Here is a 22,286-nt window from a genome sequence, read left to right as displayed (position 1 = left end):
GTTCCAGGGGCACGAGGCTGCCCTTACTGCTTTGGAAATCCTAAAGGGAAGTGCAGGGGCCCAGCAGTCTGAAGTCTACACCCTGGGCATCAGGACACTTTGAATCCCCTGCTTGGCCAAGGGGGTGGGGGAATGAATAATTTTTGTGTTAACAGAAGGTACGGAGAAGAGGACAGAAAACCTGCCTCCCTGAGAGCTAGAGAGGAGCAGCTAGCTGGCAGGGGGCCAGGAGCATGCACTCCTCCGCCCAGCCAGCAGCAGCTGAGGCAGAATTCCAGCACCATCAGCCATAGGCACTGACCATGCCAGGCCTGCAACCTGCCTCCTGGAAGCCACCGCATCACCGGGATGTGCAGATGACTGGACCCGTGGTACAGGTCAGCGACGCAGCACACTTGGCAGGCCCACATACAATTAAATAGCATGTTTAATCATCACAACAGACAGTAGTGCAGTAGTGGAAACTAAGTTTCTTTCCAAAAAGTCACTCCCCTGAAGCTCCCGTTCCTCAACACTCAGAACATGGCTGAGGAACCGGTGAGAGGGCCAGAGGGGTTCAGGATGTCTCTGTTCCAAGGAGCTAAAAGTCTGTCCAGGTCAAGGTTGCCTTGCAAGTAGCCGAGAGCCCTATGAGGAGCTGATGCACGCACATTCTGACACACACATGCAAAGGACACACGGAGAAGACGTAGGTGGACACAGAGGACCCGCGGTGGGTCAGTCACACACATGCGCTCATGCCGTCACTTTCCAGTCAGCATGTGACTGTCTCCTGCTGACTCGGGGTGGGGGGGGGCTGAGCCCTGAAGCGCGGGTCAGGAGGAGGGACACGTCTGTGGCCCGCCCCCTGTCTGACACAACAGTGCAGCCAGAGGGATCCCTCCCCATTCCTGAAACAGCCAGTCCTCCCGGAATCTCGGCCAGACACCCACATCAGTGGTGAGGATGGAGGTGCCACTTCCTCCGGACCTAGCGAAGGGGTGCATTCTGTCCCAAAGAAGGGAACAAAGAACATGCCCACAGGCAGGCCTGGGAGCTGGAGGCTGGGAATGCGTGGTTCTACAGCCAGGTGCTGGCACAGCTCAGCCTCGCTGTGCAGGCACCCTGGGAGTAGCAACACTCCGGGCAGGGAGCTGGAGAGGAGGCTGGGAGCTGCCTGGATGGCCCTTGGAGTAGGGGAGGGGTTTGCGAGAAAGGAGGCCCTGAGGTGAGGACGTTGGGGTGGGGGTGGGGCTACCAAAAGGGTTTAAAGAGGAAACCTCTTCGTTCACAGCTTCATTCAGGGTTCCTGGAGAATGTCTCTGGATTCAAGTACCAGCAGCTCTGGTGGAGGGGATTAGGGTAGAGTGACCTGCAGACGCTGGAAGAACAGCTGCCCACACATGGGAGGTCTGAGGACCAGCCCAGCAATGCTCTGGACCCTGGCACTGCCCACCCCTACCCTGACGAAGCAGACCAGGTGGCTACAAGATTTCCTCCCGTGGGCTCCTGGCCTTGAGTGGGGTCTGCCCATTGGGCACGGAGCCATTCTGACCATGCAGGAGTTTGCCCTTCTCTCGGTCTGGCCACGTGAAGATGGCATCATCGCTGTCCAGCTCTGACTCGGAGCGCATCAGGCTGCTGCTCAGCATTGGACCTTTCTGTTTGCTGCCTGCAAGAAACCGAATCCAGGGTCAGAAGCACACACCTTCCTTGGCTTTAGCCAGGCCCTGCACCCTTCTCCCAGCCTGAAGAGAAGCAGAGGGACAGGGAACGTCCCCGCCACCTCTCCAGGCTGCGAGGGGCTCCCTGAGTCCTTGTCCCAGTCCTGGTTAGCTGGAACAGTTCCTTCAGGAAAGTCATACAGTGAGTAGATGGGACCAACAGACCTGGGGCGCAGTGTGGATTCCTGACCTCCAGTATCTGTTAGCTCCACTTAGTGCCACCCAACAATGTTCTCCTTATTGAAATGTGGAATGTTTTATCATCTCACCTCATGAACAGGATGGAATTCCCACAGGAGGCAGGAAAGCACAACAAGAGGTCAGCTCTAGAGGAGGAACTTTTCACCATGTCCTGGCTCAGCATGGATGGCAAAGGGCCTGCCTGAGTTCCCCACACTGAGGGAAGATACAGCCTCATGCCCCAGAGGGGTTTGCTCCGGCTCCATGGCGTGCATATGGGAGGTGGAGAGCAGGCCCATGCCTCCGAGAGGTCACTCCTACTGAGAGCGCCTGACTGGAGTACCAGGACTCCCAGACACAGTCCCAAGAACACACAAACAAGGACCCATAAGGAACACCCGAGGTCCGAAAAGATGCTTGAGATTCTGCAAGCCATTGGAGTCACCTTCATTCTGTGTCATCCCTAAGGCGGCAGAAGATGTGCCAGAAAAAGCCAAAGGTAGACAAAGCCAGCAGCACAAGGAGCAGGATGTGCCCAGGACAAGGACCCAGCGTGGCAGTGCTTCTGGACCCACACCACCCACCTTGGAGCTAAACTGCCTCCTTTCTTAAAAAGGTGACCAGACAGGTTAGGTGTGTTTGAACCCCCATATCCAACAATCACTCTCCCTTCCCCCTGAGCCCACCCAGATCCCCCAAAACTCTGAAGAAGTGTTTCTCAGGATTCTCAGAATATTTTCACGTCATTCTTGGCAGAATGACATAAGGCTGACACCAGCACCCTGAGCTGCTCCAGTGTGGTGGAGGACAGCAAACAGAGTCAAGGTCCCCCAAACCCCAGCTCTGCCCCTGCAGCTGAAATATCCTCCTCCTTCTGTCCTGTGGGGGCAGGCCCCTCCAAGGGCCCACATGAAGCTTCCCTTTCTCAAAGCTGGTCCCAAGCCCCCCTTCCCTCACGGCTGCCGACGACAGGAACCTGTGCCTGGCTCCACAGTAGACGGCACTCACACAAACCTGCCCACTCGAACTCCTGCTCTGCCTGGAGAACTGAGCGATTTCCCCCACTAAACAGTACAAGCTGGGCACGGACCAGAGCATTTGCAGCAGCACTCCTCATAACAGCCAAAAACGGAAAGAATTCAATTGCCTGATGACCATATACCCGCCAAAGACATTCACACAGTGGAAACGACACAGCAGGGAAAGAGCAGACTCATGCTCTACCTAACGGCACGTGTGAACGTCGTAAATGTAATGGTGAGTGGAAGGGGCCAAATGCAGCGACTCCATTTATATAAACCACTCCAAGATGGGAGAAGGAAGTTAGCAGGGGGAACACAGTGACTGGAAAGAAAGGGGGTGGATTATACAGGTATGTTCACTTATCGAAAACCCCTCAAGCTGTCCTTATGATCTTCTGTACACGTTAGGGGGTTAGAACCACAAAAAAACCCCACCATTTTTAAAGGTCAGAGAGTCAAATACCCTTAATTTTATATGGTTCAATCTAATATGCTTCAATAGGAAGCTTTGAAAAGTCAATAAAATAGCGAAACAAACCCCAGAACCACAGTTGCTGAATGTAAACCAGGTCTCCTAAGGGTGATCATCCCTCAGGCCCTGCCTGGTAGCCTTGGGCACTCCAGCTCCTCAGAGACACCTCATCCAAGCTCAGCCTGACTCCCAGTAGACAGGGTTGATGCCCACTCACCTCCACACACCAACATGGCCTGCTAAATCCACGCTTCGGGCTGAACTCCCATTCTAAGCCTTATGCTGACAGGCTCGAATCCCATTCTCCCTGTCCTGCTAGTGGCTCTCCTCTGGGTTGCACCCACTCATGGGCCAAGTCTAGGACAAGAGCGGGGCTTCAGCCTGGTCAGCTGCATATGCCCAAAGGCCCAGGGACTCTCACTGCTCCCTCAGCTACACACTTCCTGCACAGAAGGGCCCTCCTGGCTGTCCTCTGGTCTCACCCTGGTGACCCAGATGCAACTGGCCACCATGGGGCTTTCCCTTGCCACAACCCCCTTTCACTGGACATCTGCCTCCTTTGCATGTTGCCTCTTCAATCCAGCACTTTCTCACGCCCTCCCCCAGCCTTTCCCTCCTCGCTGCCTTGCTGAAGTAACTCCCTGTATCCCCCACCCTCTCCTTTCCCCCCACTCCCTCTCTCCTCCTCTGGGGCTTCAACTCTATCTTCATTTCTGCCTGAAGCCTTGCCCTCCAGCCCCGCTCTGCTTCTCCACAACACTCTGCTCCACTTGTAAAGGGCTTCTCAATAGTTACGGTCCATTTCCTCACCGCGTACTCACTGCCTAAACAATCTACATTCCCCTTCTGCTGCCAGTCCCCATCCTACTCCAGCTCTTTAGATGACCAGAAACTTCTCTAGTGATTGTGGAAACATTCTCTCTGTCTTCTGCAGCAGCAGACACTCCTGACCATTCCCTAATAATGCCCCCCTCCCGCACTGATGGTCCTTCTTGGGCTCTTCAGCTCTGGACTCTTCTTTTGTCCCTCAGTATCCTCCCCAGAAGGGATAAGACCCACTTTTGTGTTGACCCTCATCAGTATCTAGAAGATTCCTACATTGATGCTTGGCAGTTCAACCATTCTACTGAATTCAACTAAATTCATTTTTTCTTACCCAAGTTATCACTGCTCCAATGCCTTAATTCTGCCTATGGAATTATTCTCTGTCCCTCAGGTCAGAAGTCAGCCCTGACCTTTCCTGTCCCTCCATCCTCTTGACCCCATGCTGGTTGAGCCATCGTCACCTCCCTCTTAGGCCACTGAAAAATCTCCCTGCTGGCATGCACTAGACTGATTTTGCTAAGCCAGCACTTTGAAGATGACATTTCTCGGCACCATCAGAATTCTTAACTCCTCTGGCTGATTTTCAGCGCTTTTACACTTTGGTCCTTGTCAGTCTTCCAGCCTCATTTCCTCAGCCCCATTCACAAGGGTCGTAACTAAACAATACTCTTCTCCAGCACTTCCTCTCCGGTACCACCCGGTGCACACATTCTCAGAGCAGCAGCTCACTGCACGTCTGCTTTTCTTCCACACCCCTTGGCCAGCACGCTCTGAAATGCATCACGTCTTCTCTGCAAAGGCACCTGGAATCTCTGGGCCTCTCCTTATGTCATCATCTCTCCACCATTATGCCATTCCATCGAATCCTTTCACCCATTCTTGCCTCTCCAGATCCCTCACATAGCAGTCAGGGTTTTTAAAGATGTAAGTCAAACAGATCATTTACCTCCTTAAAAAGTTGCCGTGGCTCCCTACTGCTCTCAGAGGGAGTGCATAGCCAGGTCCCTGCCCACCTGCACAGCACTGACTCTGTGCTCGCCATGTCCAGTAGGTCACCTTCTACTTCCTCAGATGCCCTCCGCTCCTTCCACCAGCTGGGCCTTCACCGACTCTGCTCCTTTGCCTGGACTGCTCTTTCTCAGAGTCCTTCTGAGGCCTCTTCTGTGGCTAACGCCTACTCCTCCCTTGAGTCTCAGTTCAAGCGTTCTTTATGTTCCTGTGAAGACCTTTTATTACCACATTCTGTGTAGTTGTGAGTCCATGTGTTTGGTGTCTGTCTGGGAGAAGCTGCACAGGAGCAGTCTGTTGGTGGGCTCGCCGGAAAGTCACCAGTGTCCGGCAGAGGGCCTGGCACATGGTGGTCTCAATCCATGTGCACTGAGGAGTAAGTCATAGTCCCTGCCCTCAACGATTTCACTGACTGGTAAGGGAACACGCACGTAACTAGTATAATACAGGGAGAGAAATGCCAAAACAGACACGTGGCAGAGAGATGAGCACAACGTGAGCAGGTTAAGGGAGGGATGAGATGGAGCTTTCTGGACAGAAATATGAACCAGCAGAATTCACTGAGGAAGAGAGAGGTCAACAAGGAGGAAGACCTCAGAGAAGCAAACAGATGAAAGGTCACCCAAGGCCACATCGGCCAGACCCAAAGTCAGCCACTGAAGGATTTCAAGGGGTGGGAAACCTTTGGGAGTCATGTGAAAACAACCTTGGCTGCTATGTGGAGGGTGGACTTTGCGTGTTTTTTACCCCCAGACCCCTGTCCTGCCTGAGGAGCCCCACACCTCCTCCAGGTGCCACCCCGCAGACTTCTTGAATCCAGCTGCCCGGGTGCAGGCCCAGACCGCCTCAGAGCATTTGTTTTCTTCTGATGTGCCTTTGCTCCCTCTGGAATGCCGAGGACAGAGCTTGTGTCTTGGAACGCTTTGTACTCCCCTTCCGCCTCTCCTAATACAAAGCTTTAACTATGAGTGCTGTTTCATACTTTGTCTAAGAACAGTTCTGCTTGCCAAGTGTTTAGGAATAGCTCTACCTAGAGGCCCACAGATACTCGATGCCTGCCAGGGCCTCGGTGCACGGAAACCTTGCCGACGACACCAGGCCAAGGAAGGGCGCCCCTGCCCACACCCTCACTGAAGCCACCTCAAAGCTGGCGCAGTTGGTGATTCTTGGGTGGGAGGCACAGGACAGATGGGCCCCCGCGCACCGGAGCCAGCAGGCAAGCTGCCCTCCCGCCTGCTGCAGGACAGCAGCAGAGCCTGTGGGTCTGCCAAATACTGGTAGAGGAAGATGGGAGACGAAGGCCCACGGAGGACATCTAGAGAGCTGCCTCACCTTATTGTGCCCAGAAAGGACAAACTGGTTAAGGCCTAAGAGACCCAGGTCCCTAGGCCTGACTACCGGAGGCAGCCGAGAAGCTGAAAGCCAGGAAGGAACCCTGAGGCAAATGAGCAGGCCAACGAGAGCAAGAGGCTGAGTCCCTCGGCAAAGTGAAACAATCCTGAGACACGGCCCCAGCTCAGAGCTCATCCAGCACACGGCTTCTGCCAAGGTGGCGCCAGGTCATCAAGCAATAGACAAAATGCTTTTCCAGAACGAACAGCTGTTAGCGACAGATTTAGGAGGGAACTAATGACGGCGGCTCTTCATAGGGAGAGTGCACGAATCTAGAGGCCCCACCCCCAACCCCAAGGGCCACTACCTGCTCGGGAGGTTGGCTTCAGTTCCAGACTCTCCTGATCTGTGGCATCCAGGATCTTGTACTTGCTTTTCCTCTTGGGTTTTCCTTTCTGCCTGAAAAACACAATCCCCACCACTGCTCAGGAAGGGGGTTCTGTGTGAGACTCAGTTAGCTCAACACAGGGTGACAGCCAGACTACAGAGAGCGCCCTGTCCCCTGCGAGCTGCCTAACAGGAAGACCGTTTTTTCCCCTGTGCTTCCCAGCCGAGGGAAGGTGGCAGCTGTGACTGGTTCTTCACATACTCCTCACCAATTCCGGGAAGGGAACTATTGACTGTCTGACCAAGGACTCACCACTGCACAGTGCAAGGAAGCAGAGACTGGTTAAAAACACAGCCGTAACGGAATACAAGCTCGTCATGCTCCCCACACGACAGCCAAGGGGAAAGACGCTGGGGGCAAGAAAAGCAACTTGACTCAGAAAGCCAATAAAACAAGGAGATGGTGGACTCCTATCCCATAGAACCACTTTCCCCAGTGTGAGATCTGAGCTGCTTTTATGTAAAGGGGGTAGTGAGAGGAGGCTGGAGTCCAAAAGTGGCTGTTATCTGCAGACGTCCAAGAAGGCTGTGGAACTTTGTCCTTGGTCAGTTGATCTCTGTAGGAATCTGCCTGTGAATCTTAAACACAGCACAGGCATTTCTATATGTACTTATCTTCTCGAGGTAGGTAGGTAGGTTTCAGGTAAAAAAGCAGTTTTATAAATGTCAGTGATTGGCATGCCCATGTGCAGGGCTCAGCACAGGTGTCTAAGCTGTAGGTCACAGAAGCAAGGGAAGGGAAGCAACATGAAGTCAGACACGCTCCGTTTCTCCCTATTAATCAAGAGAACAAGAAACTGACGCTTGAGGGGTAGAGCGTGGAGGAAAGCATTAAACCAAGCTATGAATGGTGTAAATTTTTAAAATTGTTTTCACTTTGTGTTTTATGTGCAGTTAAATTGCAAGTTAAATCTCAGCTCTGCTACTAATTAACTGTGTGTCCATGGACAGGTGAAGCCATTTTCCTGAGCCTACATTTCCTTAGCTGTGAGATGAGAAAAGAGGGTTATATGCATTAAAAACAAAACAACAAAAAAAAAAACCATCTACAAAATATCATCCTGGTACTTGGCACAAAGTAATGCAGAAATCATACTTAACATTAATAATGAGAAAACATGTAATAAACATTCCCTAAATACCATAAGACTAGATAAGACCAACCAAAAACAGCCCGAACGTTTAATCAGGACTAACCGAAGTCCACAAATATGTGGAAACATGTAGACACATGAATCCCAACTAGAAAGAAGGGCAAAAGAATTGAGAACTCATGTGTTGAGGCAGGTGTGGAGTAGAAACACAGCCCTAAAGAGGTGAGCCAGGCGCACAGACAGGCCCTCCTGCTCCCACCCTGGTCATGGCCGCACTTCCCAGGCTGTACATCGGTGCAGTGACAGCCACTTGGCTGAGGGAGTGTGCCCCGGTCCTCAGGAGTGGGAGAGGGTGACGAAAACCTTTTTGCACCTGCCTCAGGCCATGACAGGAATCAAGGGACGCCAAGACTCAGTGTCTTCCATGTGGAAGATGCCAGATACCTCCCTAATAAATACACAACTAGAAGCTTTAATGAATTTCCGAAGAGACTCCATCTTACCTCTTACAACAACAGATCACCGTCCAGGACAGGATTCCCAGGGCAACAACAATGACAAAGGAAGCAATGATAACATACAACACGCTCCACTCTGCCAAGAGAAACAAAACGGAGAGCGCTGTGAAGACAGAGGCCAGGAGGGCGGCCTGGGGTGCCCCGGCCTCGGCAGGTGGCTTGGCTCTGCGGACAAGGCAGCTCCACAGCAGCCCAGCGCAGGGGAGACCTTGCAGTTATAGGCAGCTGAAGCTTTCGACCTCCTGCACTGTCCCTGCTGAGCCCATGGGGTAGAGGGGCAGGCTGTAAGGAGCTTTCTCTCAGGGGGCCAGGGCACCCAGAAACCTGAGGGCTACCACTAGGCTGCCTCACAGTGGCACTCCAAAAAGGAGGCCATGCAGCTGATCCGACCTAGGCTGCAGTTTGCACTCGGTCGGACTTAAGCCTGGTTCTTCATACAAGCCCGCTGCAGAATTCTGCTCTAACCTGGAGCGGCGTGGAGGAAGGAAGTAAAAGTCCTCCGCAAACAGAACATACACAGAGTTCTCCTCGCTTGCTCATCTGCCTCGGAAACACCACCACCCACCTGCTCAACTCAGAACTACGTTCAGCGCCAAAGCCGCTGGCACAGTGCCGAGCAGAAGACTCACCACAGTTGCTGTCTCCATCCTTCAGCTGCACCTTGATGAAGTTCTCCATCCAGAAAGGGTCGCAGATACAGCGTTTGGTGAATGAATCACAGTGGCCATGGTCAGAACAGTTCAACTGGCACGCTGAAAGCAGCAGGAAAGGAGACGGGGGACAGGAGTCAGGACTGGCCCAATGGCTGCCAGTGCACATGAGGACGGAAGGCATCCCTGCCCTGTGGTCTGCGGTGCCCCTGCCTGGGGGGCCTCTGGTGGCATGCACGCCGCCCAGCCATAGGCAGATCAGCCAGCAGTAGGGAGCAAGACCACTGGCACAGTCCAGCTGTCCTGCTTTGCTGCGGCTCCCTGTGGGAAGTTTTTAATCTCTCAGCGCCCACAGACCCCTTCTGTGCATCACATTAATGCCAAAATAAAATACACGGTATTATGAAGGAAAGCAATGATATTGCACGTTTTTGAAATATTTAAGAATGTAGCTAATAATATATGTGTGTCTTTATGAAAACATTAAGTAACCAGATCTAGCAGCGGGTCTAAGAACTGCCATAATTTTGAAGTAATGATGAGTAAAAATGACATTTCGTCACGTAATGTGCAATGAAATTACCTGTGATTTCTACTGCCTTAAAAGTCACAGGTTCAGTTAATACTACTGGGGTTTTTGCCTACCTTCATAATAGCGGGAAGTAATGGATTTCAGTTAGAGGTGGGTGAAAATAAAGACATTTTTTTCGCATTCAAGCTCCTAGTCCCTCTGACCACTGTCTCACGGGCCCACGGAACCCAGGTGAAGAACTCCTGCACCAAGTCGGGACGCTTCCAGGACACTGCTGGTGGAGCAGAGTGATTGTCTCCGTGCTCCTCGAAAACAGGAGACGAAGCCTGAGGACAGCGGGGCTGCAGGGAGCTGTGGGCACTGGGTAGGCTTTTCTTCCCAGCTGCCCAGGATTACTCACTGACAGTATTGATTTCCAGAGCTCTGAATATCAGAAAGTCTGCTTTTTGCTTCCGCAGCTCACTCTTGAGCATCGCTGCCACCTCATGGCCTTTGAAGATCTGGTGGGGAGGCTCGTTTTGAACAAAAAATACCATCTTGGTGCTGCAGAGACACGTGACAGTGTGAATGAGTGGAAGCCGTGGCCAGCAGCGGCAGCTACGTTCACTACAGAGCACCGTGCGCTGTGCTGGACACTGGGCTAAGTCCTAGATTCCTTCTCCCCCCGCAAGCCAGCAAGAAAGCTGCTCTCTGTGTCCTCTCCATTTCACAGAGGACAGTACAGGCTTGGAAGGGTTAAGTAACTTGCCAAGGGTCACCGAGTTAATCATGGCAGAGCCAAATCCCAACACTGAGATGTCTGATTCCAAAACCTATGCTTTCAGAAATGCCCTAAGCTGTCCCAGCTCACAAGAGGACCTATGCCAAACCAGTCACTGGAGGTCAGGAAAACGGGGATTTGTTTGGTTACTACATGTCTGCTGCCAGCCTTTAAACAGCTGAGACTGTAGGGTGGGGCTGTTGCGTTTGTGTCTAGGTTACCTGTAAGACAGACCACAGTGCTCTGAAAAATGTCTGCTGTCGGACAGCATCAAAGCGTTATCCATGGGAGCACCCGTGTGGCTCAGTCGGTTAAGCGTCTGCCTTCAGCTCAGGTCATGATCCCAGGGTCCTGGGATCGAGCCCTGTATCAGGCTCCCTGATCGTGCTCTCTCAAACAAATAAATAAAATCTTTTTTAAAAGCACATAATCCATGGATCAGAACAGCCAAATGATCATTACTACAACAGCAACAAGAAAGTCCCTACACAGTGGTGTGGTTGGTGCCAGACTATGCTACCCCATGTCCAGAATCTGTTTGCTTTTCTGTCAGTTTTTGTCCAAGGCAGACCATGTTTGACCTCACATTTATGTGGGCACAAAGTCTGTTCTCTATGCCTCAGTCTTCATTTCAGGGAGCCCATGACTCCACATTACTCTCACAGCCAAACCTTTGCAATCAGTGGGTCACACTGGATTGTAAGTGCATCCAAGATAGCAATCCCCTTGGCACACGGGGTGGCTGCTGGGACCCGGAGGCCCTGGATCAGTGCCTTCCGGTAAAGCAGCCTCATCGATTTACCCCAAAGTGCCCCACACACGGCATTGCTTCCTGTGTTGCTACGACATAAATGGTTGGGAAGCGCTGTCATAAAAGACTTTCTGTAAGTTTGCTGCGTGGCGAGACGAACAGTGGGATATTATAAATTCCAGAATCTAGAAACAAACCTTTGCCATAAAGGATCTGTGGTTCACTTCTCATTATTTTCTCCCAGTTACCTAATCCATGCTGACAATTTCAATTTCTCTCTCTATACCAGTAACCCTCAAACCTTCACCTCTTATCTCCTTGTCTCTCCTGAATGACCACAACTACATCTACAAAAGCTTGCTAGAATACCCACCCCATCTCTCTCAGGCACTTCCAATCCAAAGGTCTCAAACTTAAATTAAGCACCAACCGAGCACTCTCTGTGTGGTAGGGACTATATAAACGTCCTCTTACTTAATTCTCAGTAGCAATCCTATAAAAGGGGACTAGCATTTTTACAAGTGCACACCAGGTTCAGAGAGGGGAAGTGCCTTGTTCATCATCCCAGAGCTGACACTGACAGGTTTGTCTGGTGTCAGCCCTGTGCTCTTTCCCACTGTCGCATGTTCCCTGCACGCCCATCCTCCTCCTGAATTCCTCAACTAGGCCAATCAGTCCAAGCCAGAAACCCAGAACCGCTGTGATCCTGCATCCTCTTCCAGATTCAGTGAGGGTAAGTGTGCCTGCAAACCCTTCCGGGACACTTCGAGCAGCACTCCTGCTCACGAATTAGTATTGTGTCTGTCCGGATCCCCACCAGCTTGGGTCAATCCAAGCAGCCACCCGCCCTGTTCCTACTCCCAGGCAGCCAGCAGAGCTTAAAGAGAAAGCCCTGGTCATCACGCTCTGACCCAGTGAGCCCCGACTGTGTGCATGTAGAGAGCTCTGAGGTTTCAGGTGCCCAGACCTCACTCCGGACCAACTGAATCCTAGTCTTGGGGGGGGGGGGGGTGAGGCGCAGCTAACGGCATATTCAGTAAAAACTCCAGGTGTGGGGAGACGAACCATGCAAGGCTGTGGACTCTGAAAAACAATCTGAGAGTTCTGGAGGGGCGAGGGGAGGGAGGTTGGGTGAGCCTGGTGGTGGGTATTGTGGAGGGCACAGATTGCATGGAGCACTGGGTGTGGTGCATAAACAATGAATTCTGGAACACTGAATTTAACACTTCAAAGAAATTTAAAAAATAAAAATTAAAAACAAAAAGCCTCCAGGTGTTCTGTCATATAGCTGGAGTTGGGAACCACCACTCTAATCTCCTGTCTCTAACTTTGCCTGAGACCTCAATACTGCTCAAAGCCAAAACCCTTTTCTGGAACTCCTGTTCCCAACCTTTACCATTTTCCTCAGGCTACCCACCTCCTTCTCACCTCCTCAAAGCAGATGGCCTTGCCTCCAGTTTCAGAGACAAAACCCAGCACACTGGTACCAACACTGTCAGATGCCATCCTGTGTGCTTCAGAATCCATCCATTATAGCACATCTGCCTGCCCTGCCTCCCCCCTCCAGAGAAAGTGCTGCTGCTGCTCCGCCCACAGCTGGGCCCCCAGACCTGCCCCCATTTGGAAGCCACCTCCCCGGCCTCTATCTTCTACTTTTCCTCTGCACCGTCCCTCAGTCTATAAAAGTGCTCAAGTACTTCCTGTCCTTGAAAGGTGTTCTTTCAACCTCCCATCTTCTCTTCAGCTCCAGTCTCTTGTTATATTTACCATCTCTGTATCCTCCAACCATGACATGAATTTGCCTTCTGTTCCCAACATCGAAGTAAAATCCTCACTGTACTTCTAATGATCTCCCAATCAAAAAGCCAAAAGCCTGTTTCATGTCCTCACCATACTCTTCCTCTGTGGTACCTGAATCCTTTGGCAGTCCCCACCTGCCAGCAGACTGCTCCCATCTGCTTTTCCTCCCCCCTCTACTACTGGTTCCCAGTTTCCTTTGCTGGCTCTTCTTTCTTTGCCTCCTCCTTAAATACTGGGGTTCTCCGGCGTACCGGACACTCCCCCCGTGTGACTCATCTGTCCTCATGGCTTTGATTCTTGCCTGTGTGCCGTGACTCCCTATCTCTGGCTTTTTTCCCCACCCCAAGTTCCAACCTATACTTGCCACTATCTGATGAAATATCTCTACATGTCACCCATGAGACACCCAAAATTCAACAGTCAAAATTGAACTCATTATCTTTTCTTGGAAACGGATTCCTTCTGAATCCCTAACTTCAGTAAATGGGTCCACCATCTATCCAGGCATGCAAACCTAAAGCCTTCGGTTTGATGCTTCATTCACCTTCATTCCCAACGGATCCCCAAGTCCTTCTGATTTACCTCTGTCTTCTTTTCATTTCTTCTCCTCTTCTGTTATTCCATTGCCACTACCTTAACTTAGGTTTTGTTACCTTTTTACTAGACTAGTTCTAGGCTCCCCAACCCTGCGTCTCTCCCTATTTTGGTTTAGCCTCCACAGCAGTGGTATTCCTAAAACAAAACAAAAACCAAATTTCCTTGCTTCAAAAACAAAACAAAAACTTCACACATACAAAACTTGAGTCCTCCCCTTTCCAAACTTTTATTAAAAACTAAACTCCTTGGCTTGCTTGTGACTGTTGCCCATCTGTATAGCTGGTCTCATCTCCCCCCTTGTCCTGAGGCCTAGGAAGTGCTCTGAACCAAAGGACTTCTTCCAGAGCAAACTCTGCACTTTCATACCACAGGACCATGGCTCATGTTATTCCCCTATTACGAATTTCCTCCGAGCCTTTCTATGCTTGCTCAGTGGAAAATCTTTGGACTACATCCTGACCCTACTCCTCTGGAAGACTTAACTGGCCTTGCCCGTGTCCCCATGATACCACAGTCTGTCAAATTCACCCTGTATTAATGTTATATGCTTATTCTTGTTGTCTTCCCTACTAGACTATGACCTGGTACCTGACACCCTGCTACAATATCTAATACTGAGTATGTGACCTGTGCTAGAAGAGACAAGTTCACTCAAGGAACAGAAACCACGAGCAGTTCTTGGCTAAACAGCCCACCTTTCTCAATCTACCCACACTACTACTCAGCTCAACGGGGAAGCCCAGGGGGCCCCTGGTCTTGCCTTTTCACTCCCCGTTCATTGCCCAGCTACCTCTGCTCCGTGTATGGCTGAATCTTTTGCACAATGATGTCGGAATCCAGCACCCCCAGGAGGACCCCAATCTGGCGGATGAACATCCCCTTCAGCCTCTCAGTTAGCTGACTGACGTTGACATCCAAGATGATCTCCACCAGGTGGTTTTTCCTGGGATCTGGAAAGCACGTGGATCAGTCATGGCTTTGAAAGGAGGAGAGTGAACACAGACCTGCCACTGTGCATCTGTTCTGGCATATAGGAGTGAAAGCAGTGAGAGCATTCAGGAATGGAACTGACCTCCTGCAAGTGGAAAGGGACTGGACTGAACTGCCAGTAATGCAATCGGGGGCTGGCGGGGAGAGATCTATGCCGTCCTGACAATTACCACACGTGAGCTGGGCATCGGGCCGTAGCAGGGTGATCAGAGGTTTGGTGAAGGGAGTGGGGAAGAGAACACTTCGAGGTCTGATCTAAAAGCTTCTGCCCTGGGGCGCCCGGGGTGCCTCAGTTGGTTAAGCGTCTGACTCTTGGTTTGGCTCAGGTCATGCTCTCAAGGTCACGAAGGCATCAGGCTCCCCACTCACTGGGAAATCTGCACAAAGGTTTCTCGCCCTCTACCCCTCCCCCAGCTCTCTCTCTCTCAAATAAATAAAATCTTTAATAATAATAATAATAATAATAATAATAATAATAGCTTTTTCCCAATTGACTTTGCTGAGCTCTCCTGGCTGAATGGGGGATATCTACAATCTCTCCACAATCTGATTTTCAATGACTTGCTGTGCTTTGTCTACAACAATGGGAGGGAAAATGTTCATCTCAACAATCTTATTGATAATGAAAATGTATCAGCCCTACAGGTTTGAAGACAATAAACACACAAAAAATCCGGGTGGTCAAGAAACAAGGACTTCCCTAGGGCATTATCAGAGCATGATGTTCTTGTAACTCTAGAACTGGGAAACCACTATCCTTCATTTCTGATTGTGTCCTAGAGACTGCTCTGCACTTGGAAGTTAAAAGCGATTATTCCGAATGCCTTATTCCGATAATTGGATGCACCATTTGCCTGTCCTGATGTATCATTTACATAATTAGTAGACTATCTGTGATCTGATTTTAAACACAGAAGAGACTTTAAAGTGTCTTGGCTGTTGTCCTTCATAGAGGTAGGACAAGGACTAGAAGATCTGCCAAGATCCCTTCCCATCTAAGACATCTGTACATGAGCTTGGCCTATATAACAAAGAGTAGATTTAAAGTTAATACCTTCTCATCAGATGCTCAGGAATTTATAAAGCTCTACCCCACCCCAAACTCACTCCTTCCCTTATACCAAATCAGCCTCAAAGCAAAATAAAAACACAGTTCTATTTAAGAAAGAAATTTTATTTCTGCAAATCTGAAAAATGTAAAGGATACCAGTTACTTTACCTTCCCTGGGTTGTCAGATAAAGCCTGAGGCTCGACTTATAAAAATAAATTGTTTTCTGCAGCTGGGTGGTGATGAGACATCATGACTCAAGTTATTCCTGTGCTCAGATTCCCGAAGCACCCAGAGCCCTCTCTCATCCATCACAGGGACAGGAGGGAGTGCTGGACCAGGGGCATGAGGGCCTGGCTCTGACACAACTGTTGTGTGACACTGAGCAAGCCCTGCCCTCTGGGAGTCTCAGTTTCTCCATCGGAGATGGGGTGGGTGGGGCAGGGGTCCATAGTCCTGCGTGGGGAGGAGGGGTACTGTTGAAACAGTGTCCAAGCATTTTTCAGCTCGGGGTTTCTCGCGTATTTAGAAGCTGGCTTTGCCACCTGTCTCTGTCCTCACCGGGGGAAAGGGGCTCAGGTCCGAGTTCCTGCTGGGCTAGGCCAGCACTCCCAGCCAGTCCCAGTGCTAAATGAACTCACCAGGCTTCACCTCCACGGTAGTCCGATCCATGTCACTCTCCCCCTTCGCATCAGTCACGTGCAGGTGAAATGTGTAGGTGCCCTCAACCAGGTTCGAAAGAAAGAGGATTGGGTGGTGGTCAGAGTGATTTAGCACCTCCTGTGGGGTTGAACAACACTGGCTACATCAAAGGGCAAAACCAGACTCCTTTTGTGGGGTTGGGTGCTGTTTCTGTTATAACTAAGCTCCCTCTGGGCAGCTCCTGCTTTGTAAAAGCTTTGCAGCCCACAGATGCAAGATTAGGGCATCCTATGGGGCTCAGGTCCTGATCCTAGGTTCCTGGGATCGAGCCCCGCATCAGGCTCTCTGCTCAGCGGGGAGCTTGCTTCCCCCTCTCTGCCTGCCTCTCTGCCTACTTGTGATCTCTCTGTCAAATAAATAAATAAATAAATAATCTTTAAAAAAAAGATTAGGGCATCTTAGCTTGCAGAGCAATGCTAGGCAAATCATTTGGGTTCCCTGAATTTCAGAGGGCAATCCAGGTTTGACATAAGAAACCCCCGCTGAAACAGATCCTGGAATGTTTGGCTCAGCCTCCTCTCCCCATCTCATCACCTTGACCCTGTGTAGCTCTCCGGTTCCTGACACTTACCCCTGCCGCTGGGCTCCCTTCATCTCGGGTCCAGAGGTAGCTGACTATTCCCTTGTCATCTGAGGACTTGGAGCCATCTAGCTCTGCTGTGTCCGTGGGCAAGGTAATCACTACATTCCCAGTTATCTTGGCTACAGGTGGTTTGTTCATTTCTAACCAAAGAGATATCAGTGAAATAACATTCTGGAAAAGAAAGAATGCTTCTTCATGATGCTTAGAGGGGAATTAACATCAAAAGTATCTGAAATGGAGAAAACTATTATAAGCACCTATCCGTGCCAGCACCTAACAACAGAGCGGGGTTTGTTTGTTTTTTTAACAATGAACTAACTTTCATTTTAGTTGGGGGTTAGGACCCAGTGAAGACCAGGCTTCGGTTCCCCTCTCTCCATGCTAAATAAAACCCAGCCCAGCGAAATATTCTGACATCGTCCAGCAGAAAGGGCTGAGTCTTCTCCTGGGTCCTCCTAGCAGCTTCCCTGAAAGGGTTCCACATGTCTCCTTTGGAAGCAGGTGGTGTCTAGAGACAGAGACCCCAACTGGGCTAAAAAGCCTTGGACTTCAGATTTCATGTAGCTGATACCACACATTCTCTTCAAAATATTACCTAAAAATGTTATTTTTTCAACATCTTCTTTTATTCCTTAATACTTTAACAGAGAGAGAGGGAAAAAAAAGGACCTCTCTTCTCCTGGGCCCCACCTGCAGCCTTGTTTACTCAGGTGTGCAGTCTCTGCTGCTGAGTGTGAACAGCCTAGCAGGAGTGACCCGAGTGCCTCCCGTCTGCCTACAGCCCTCCCCCAGGGCCATCGCCGGTCTGGGCCTTCAAACCGCAGCAAGCCCACAGACCCTGCCTCAAGCTGGCATCCAGTCCGCAGGCTCACAGAGGAGCATAGGAAACTACAGAGCATGACAGTCATTCTAAGGTCTGACAGCAGGTGTCACTGCAGCCAGCAGGAGAACCACAGAAACCCCAGGGCTTAGTAGTAGAGGCAAAATAAAAATGCAAAGGAAAAAAACCAAAATCTTTCCCAATTCAACTGAGAAGGAAGGTGGGGGACAAGAAGTTGAAATTCACCTTGCATTCACTCCCAATTAAAGGTTGTTTTAGAAAAGCACATAATAGCTGCCCTTCTCCCCAGTTTACCCCGCCACCTCTTATCTCGGGTCAATTTCTGCTGCCAAAAAAGGAGATGCCCAATTCCTCAGGTATCTGACCCAGAGGCTGCACCAATCCAAGGCAGCGAGGTACCTTCTTTGACAATGACATTCACAGAACTTTGGCTTTGCAGGTTCCTCTCATCTTTGACAGTCAAGGTGAACACGTAGGTTCCTACTTGGAGCCCTGTCACAGTGGCGACGCTGCTGTTAGCACTCTCGAGCTGCACGCCATCAGGCCCCCTGGACAAAGACAGAACCAGAGGGTGGAGTTGTACCTGTTGGCTATTCTCCTGTCCCTGACTCAGCAGAAGCAGACAATTATTGCCTCCGCTGAGACACGAACTATTGTTTCCCAGCCCTTGAGAGGGCATGTTTAAAAATATTCCATTTGGACAGAGTGTCATTTGGCCCCAAAATACAGGCTCCCCTGCTGATCAGAAAATTCCATTTACCAGCTTTCAAACATGTCTGGCTTTATCCTTTCTATGAGTTTCTAGAACATTCAAACTCTTTGCTCTTCCAGTTTGTAAAGGGAAGAAAGTGCTCTGAGCAGGTCTCTGATCAAAAGAATGATTTCAGAGTGATGTTTCTGAAAAGATTTCTGGCCCAGTAGTTGGTTCAGCTCTTGCCAGCAAAGGAGCAAGATGCGTTTCTTAATCACATGCCAAACTCCCTCCTACTGAAAAGTCAAGGAAAGGAAATGGGCCAAGGCTGCAGAGGAACTCTCAGCAAAACCATCCTCGTCTCAGCAGCTCTAAAGCCAAGCTCCCTGCAGCTCCTGGACAGCGGTCACAGAAGACCCCGGACACCCTGCAGCCTTCCTCCTCCCCTGTGGCCTCATACAGCAGCCTGCAGCCAGGGAGTGAGCTCTGTGCCAACATCCAGGCACAGCTCTACACCTTGCAAGGAGCAGAATGCCCCAGAGTTTTCCTTAAAATTATAGGATGACAAGAGAAATCTGCAGTCTCCCAGGTTTTGCTTTGTTTTGCTGTCTAAATCTATAATCTCTGGCCCTAGTCATCCCTCCGAAGCAGATTCTCCTCCAAGAAGCTACACTCAGCATTAGTTCTGCTGTAGGCACTAGTGAAACTCAGCTGAAGGGTTATCAGCTATGTCTTCAACAGTTTTAATTCAAACACACTGGGCTGAGGAAGACTTGGTTTTCCACAAGAGACAAGAGCCCAGGAAAAGAATTTCTAAAATCCAACTCAGCAATCATTAAGTCAAGTCACTTCTACAGTCAAATTATAACCCCCTTCCCACCCATTTCTAATGCCCTCATCAAAAACGAAAATAAAACGAAGAGCTCAGTCTGTCCTGTGGTTGCTACCTTTGGAAACTAAGAATGCTTTTAACTCTTCCTTAGAATTCTTTTGCTTCCCGTGGGATCCTGCATACAATCTGAGTTCCATTTGTTATGGCTTAAAGGAGCTGAAAGAAACTGTGAGAACCAGAAACGGTTCGATTCGGTAATTCCAATTTAATTAGTATTATTTTGGTTAGTGCCTTTGGCCTCTCACTAACATACTTGGTAAATGGTGTCTTTAAGGAAATGATACCAGAGCAATGTTTTCATTGTGCAGATGAATTTTCAATTCTCTGTAATAGCTTTTCTGCCCCATCCCCACTGCCAGCCTTACCCAGTTAATTTTGAGCAACGGTATTTTTCTGCTCCATTACCCCTTCCATCCTGCCTCTCAAGTGTAATTAAACTGTGCATTTCGGCAGATGGATTGTACCTGTAAAAGCACCAGGACCACAAAGTACTAGCTGGAGACTAGCTGACGGCAAGAATTGTTTTTTTTTCTCACAACAATTATTTTCTGTCATTTTCTTAGAGTTGAAGTTTAGGACTGCTAACGTTTCTCAGTCATCCCCCTTGGATAAGCCAACAAGAGCAAGTGAACTCTTCTATGCAAGTAAGTCCTTGCTTTCAAAGGCCTGGAGACGTTGCAGCAGTAGAGGTTTGGCGTCAGTACCCACCGTGTTTTCTCCCAGAGATAGGAGATAATTTTCTGATCGTCAGAGCTCTTGCTGCCGTCCAGGGTTGTGCTGTCCACTGGAAGGGTCAGCTCTTTATCTGGGCCTGCATCTGCCTGTGGAGGCTTGTTGTTTTCTAGAAGACAGAGAGGTCAAAAGCAGGCGGTTCAGCTGGGAAAAGAGAGGAACTAACAGGGACATATGTTCTGGAAGACGTGAGAACTCTGCCTCTCTGCCCAGAAAACTATCAGAGACTGTGGGTCAGGGAGTGCACAATGAAGAATGTTAAGACTGAACCGTTTTTATAAGAACACAGTGGAATGCAATGAAGTTGTAATGCCATGCTAAATTTGAGACTCGATACTCTGGGTGTTCAGAAAAGAGGGTCTGAGTGATAAGGTAGGGCTTTCTGGAGGAAGTGGGCTTTAAGCTGTCCCTTAAAGGCCGTGGGAGGGTTTGGGATAACAGAAACTATCTGCTATGTCCCCTTGAAAGCACAATAACCAGCCATGGGCAAGGCCACAGCTGAGGTTGTGAAGTCCTGTCTCTCTCTATCTCTGAAGCAAGCACTCAAAATGGACAAACCACAGTTGCCAGTGACCCATGGACTGCCACCTCCCACTCCAGCATCGTAGAGCTCACAACCCAGACCCTCTTGTCCCGCACAGTGCAAGGGGTCGGCCTGCAGAAGGGCCTGCACAATAAGGCTAGAACTTACCAGGCTGCACGATGACAGTCACCTGGGCGGTAGCCTGCTGTCCAATGGTGTCCGTCACTGTGAGCTGGTAAGTGTAGTCTCCTTCTTGCATGGCAGAGAGCTGCAAGGTTGGGGTTCTAACCCCCTGCATGTATAAATACAGACAAGTGGGAAAGCAGACTCCCAGCATCATGTCATACAAGTCCTACTCCAGCCTAAATGATGCATCTAGTTTTCTAAAGCTAGTGCGTGTGGCATCAGACACTGTTGGACATCCTGTTAAAAGTAAAGGGCTCCCCTTTCAAGGGGACAACCTCCCCTGACAGCAGCAGTTTCAAATAAAATCCGAGTTCTCACAAGGGAGAGGAGGACAGGAAAATGTGCAGAGATAACCAAGTTCGGTCTTTATGACCCAAGCCAGAAAGGAGGCCAGGAGTGTAGAATAAAATAACACACTTTTAAAAACCATGTTCTTCCTGCTGAGGCCACTCCGTGCTCTTAACCCAGCTGCCTGAGTAGCACGTGGCAGCAACGGCAGACGCCACACCATCGCCGGCCGGGTTGTGCAGATTCTGCAGCAGCAGAGAAACCGAACAGGATATCTAACAAAAGCCAGGTGAAATGTGAGCTTTAAGTCAGGCCTCCGATTTGGAAACACAGAGTGTCAGAAGGAACATTATACACAATTTAGGGCAAACTTCCAAGGCAGGAACTTCCCCTAGAACAGTGGACAAAATTTGGCAGCCTCTGGGCAGAATCCAGCGTGCAGATATTTTGTTTGGTCTGCAGTGTCTTAAAAGCTGGAAATTTTCTTTTTCTCTTTTTATGAATATTTTATTTTAAGTAATTGTTATACCCAACATGGGGCTCAAACTCACTCAAACTCAAAAGGGTCACATGCTCCTCTGAGCCAGCCAGGTGCCCCAAAAGTTGGAAATTTTCACATACAGGTCTAGATTTGTTTTTTCTTGGAAAGCTGGGCCTCTCTAGGAATACTGGGACCATATTTCCATGTGGCAACAACTCACTGAGGCGCAGCTGGTTATGTTGTCTGGTTTGCCACAGGCCTTACTCAGTTTTATTTACTTACGTCACCTGCCTGGTGGCAGGTCTAGTCTCCTAAGTATGTCCAGAGAGAAGATGCTCACCAGCTAGCCGGCTGGGCTACTCCAAGTTGCAGTAGAGCTCATTAAGATTTGCAACCCTGTACCATGATCTCAGGGTCAGGGGATCGAGCCCCATGTCAGGCTCCATGCTGAGTGTGAAGCACTCACACTCCTCCCTGCTCTCCCCGTACCCGAACACATGAATGTGCTCTCTCTTTAACCCGCTGAGCCACCCAGGCGCCCCTGAATGTGCTCTCTCTTAAAAAAAAAAAAAAAATCTGTACCCTTGTGCCTTTGGAGTAGTCTGGCTCTCTGACATCATCCTAGAACACATCCTTT

General features: G+C 49.9%; 1 protein-coding gene across 3 annotated transcripts in view; it reads right to left on the bottom strand.

The window, feature by feature from the left end:
- Positions 1-409: 409 nt before the first annotated feature.
- The window catches only part of KIAA0319L (KIAA0319 like), an 89,149-nt gene continuing 67,272 nt past the window's right edge, over positions 410-22,286 (bottom strand). For all 3 annotated transcript variants that reach the window (XM_045997701.1, XM_045997691.1, XM_045997705.1), the window contains exons 11-21: positions 20,863-20,986; positions 20,148-20,280; positions 18,256-18,404; positions 17,004-17,155; positions 16,372-16,510; positions 14,482-14,641; positions 10,184-10,326; positions 9,231-9,353; positions 8,587-8,677; positions 6,910-7,001; positions 410-1,651 (exon numbers count right to left, since the gene is read on the bottom strand). In XM_045997701.1, coding sequence (XP_045853657.1) covers positions 1,464-1,651; positions 6,910-7,001; positions 8,587-8,677; positions 9,231-9,353; positions 10,184-10,326; positions 14,482-14,641; positions 16,372-16,510; positions 17,004-17,155; positions 18,256-18,404; positions 20,148-20,280; positions 20,863-20,986 — 1,494 coding nt within the window. In that variant the 3' untranslated portion in view covers positions 410-1,463. The remainder of the gene's footprint in view (positions 1,652-6,909; positions 7,002-8,586; positions 8,678-9,230; positions 9,354-10,183; positions 10,327-14,481; positions 14,642-16,371; positions 16,511-17,003; positions 17,156-18,255; positions 18,405-20,147; positions 20,281-20,862; positions 20,987-22,286) is intronic.

This window comes from Meles meles, chromosome 1 (genome assembly GCF_922984935.1).
Source record: "Meles meles chromosome 1, mMelMel3.1 paternal haplotype, whole genome shotgun sequence".
Taxonomy (NCBI): domain Eukaryota; kingdom Metazoa; phylum Chordata; class Mammalia; order Carnivora; family Mustelidae; genus Meles; species Meles meles.
Note: the sequence above shows the minus strand (reverse complement) of the source record. Positions and strands in the feature narration are given on the sequence as shown.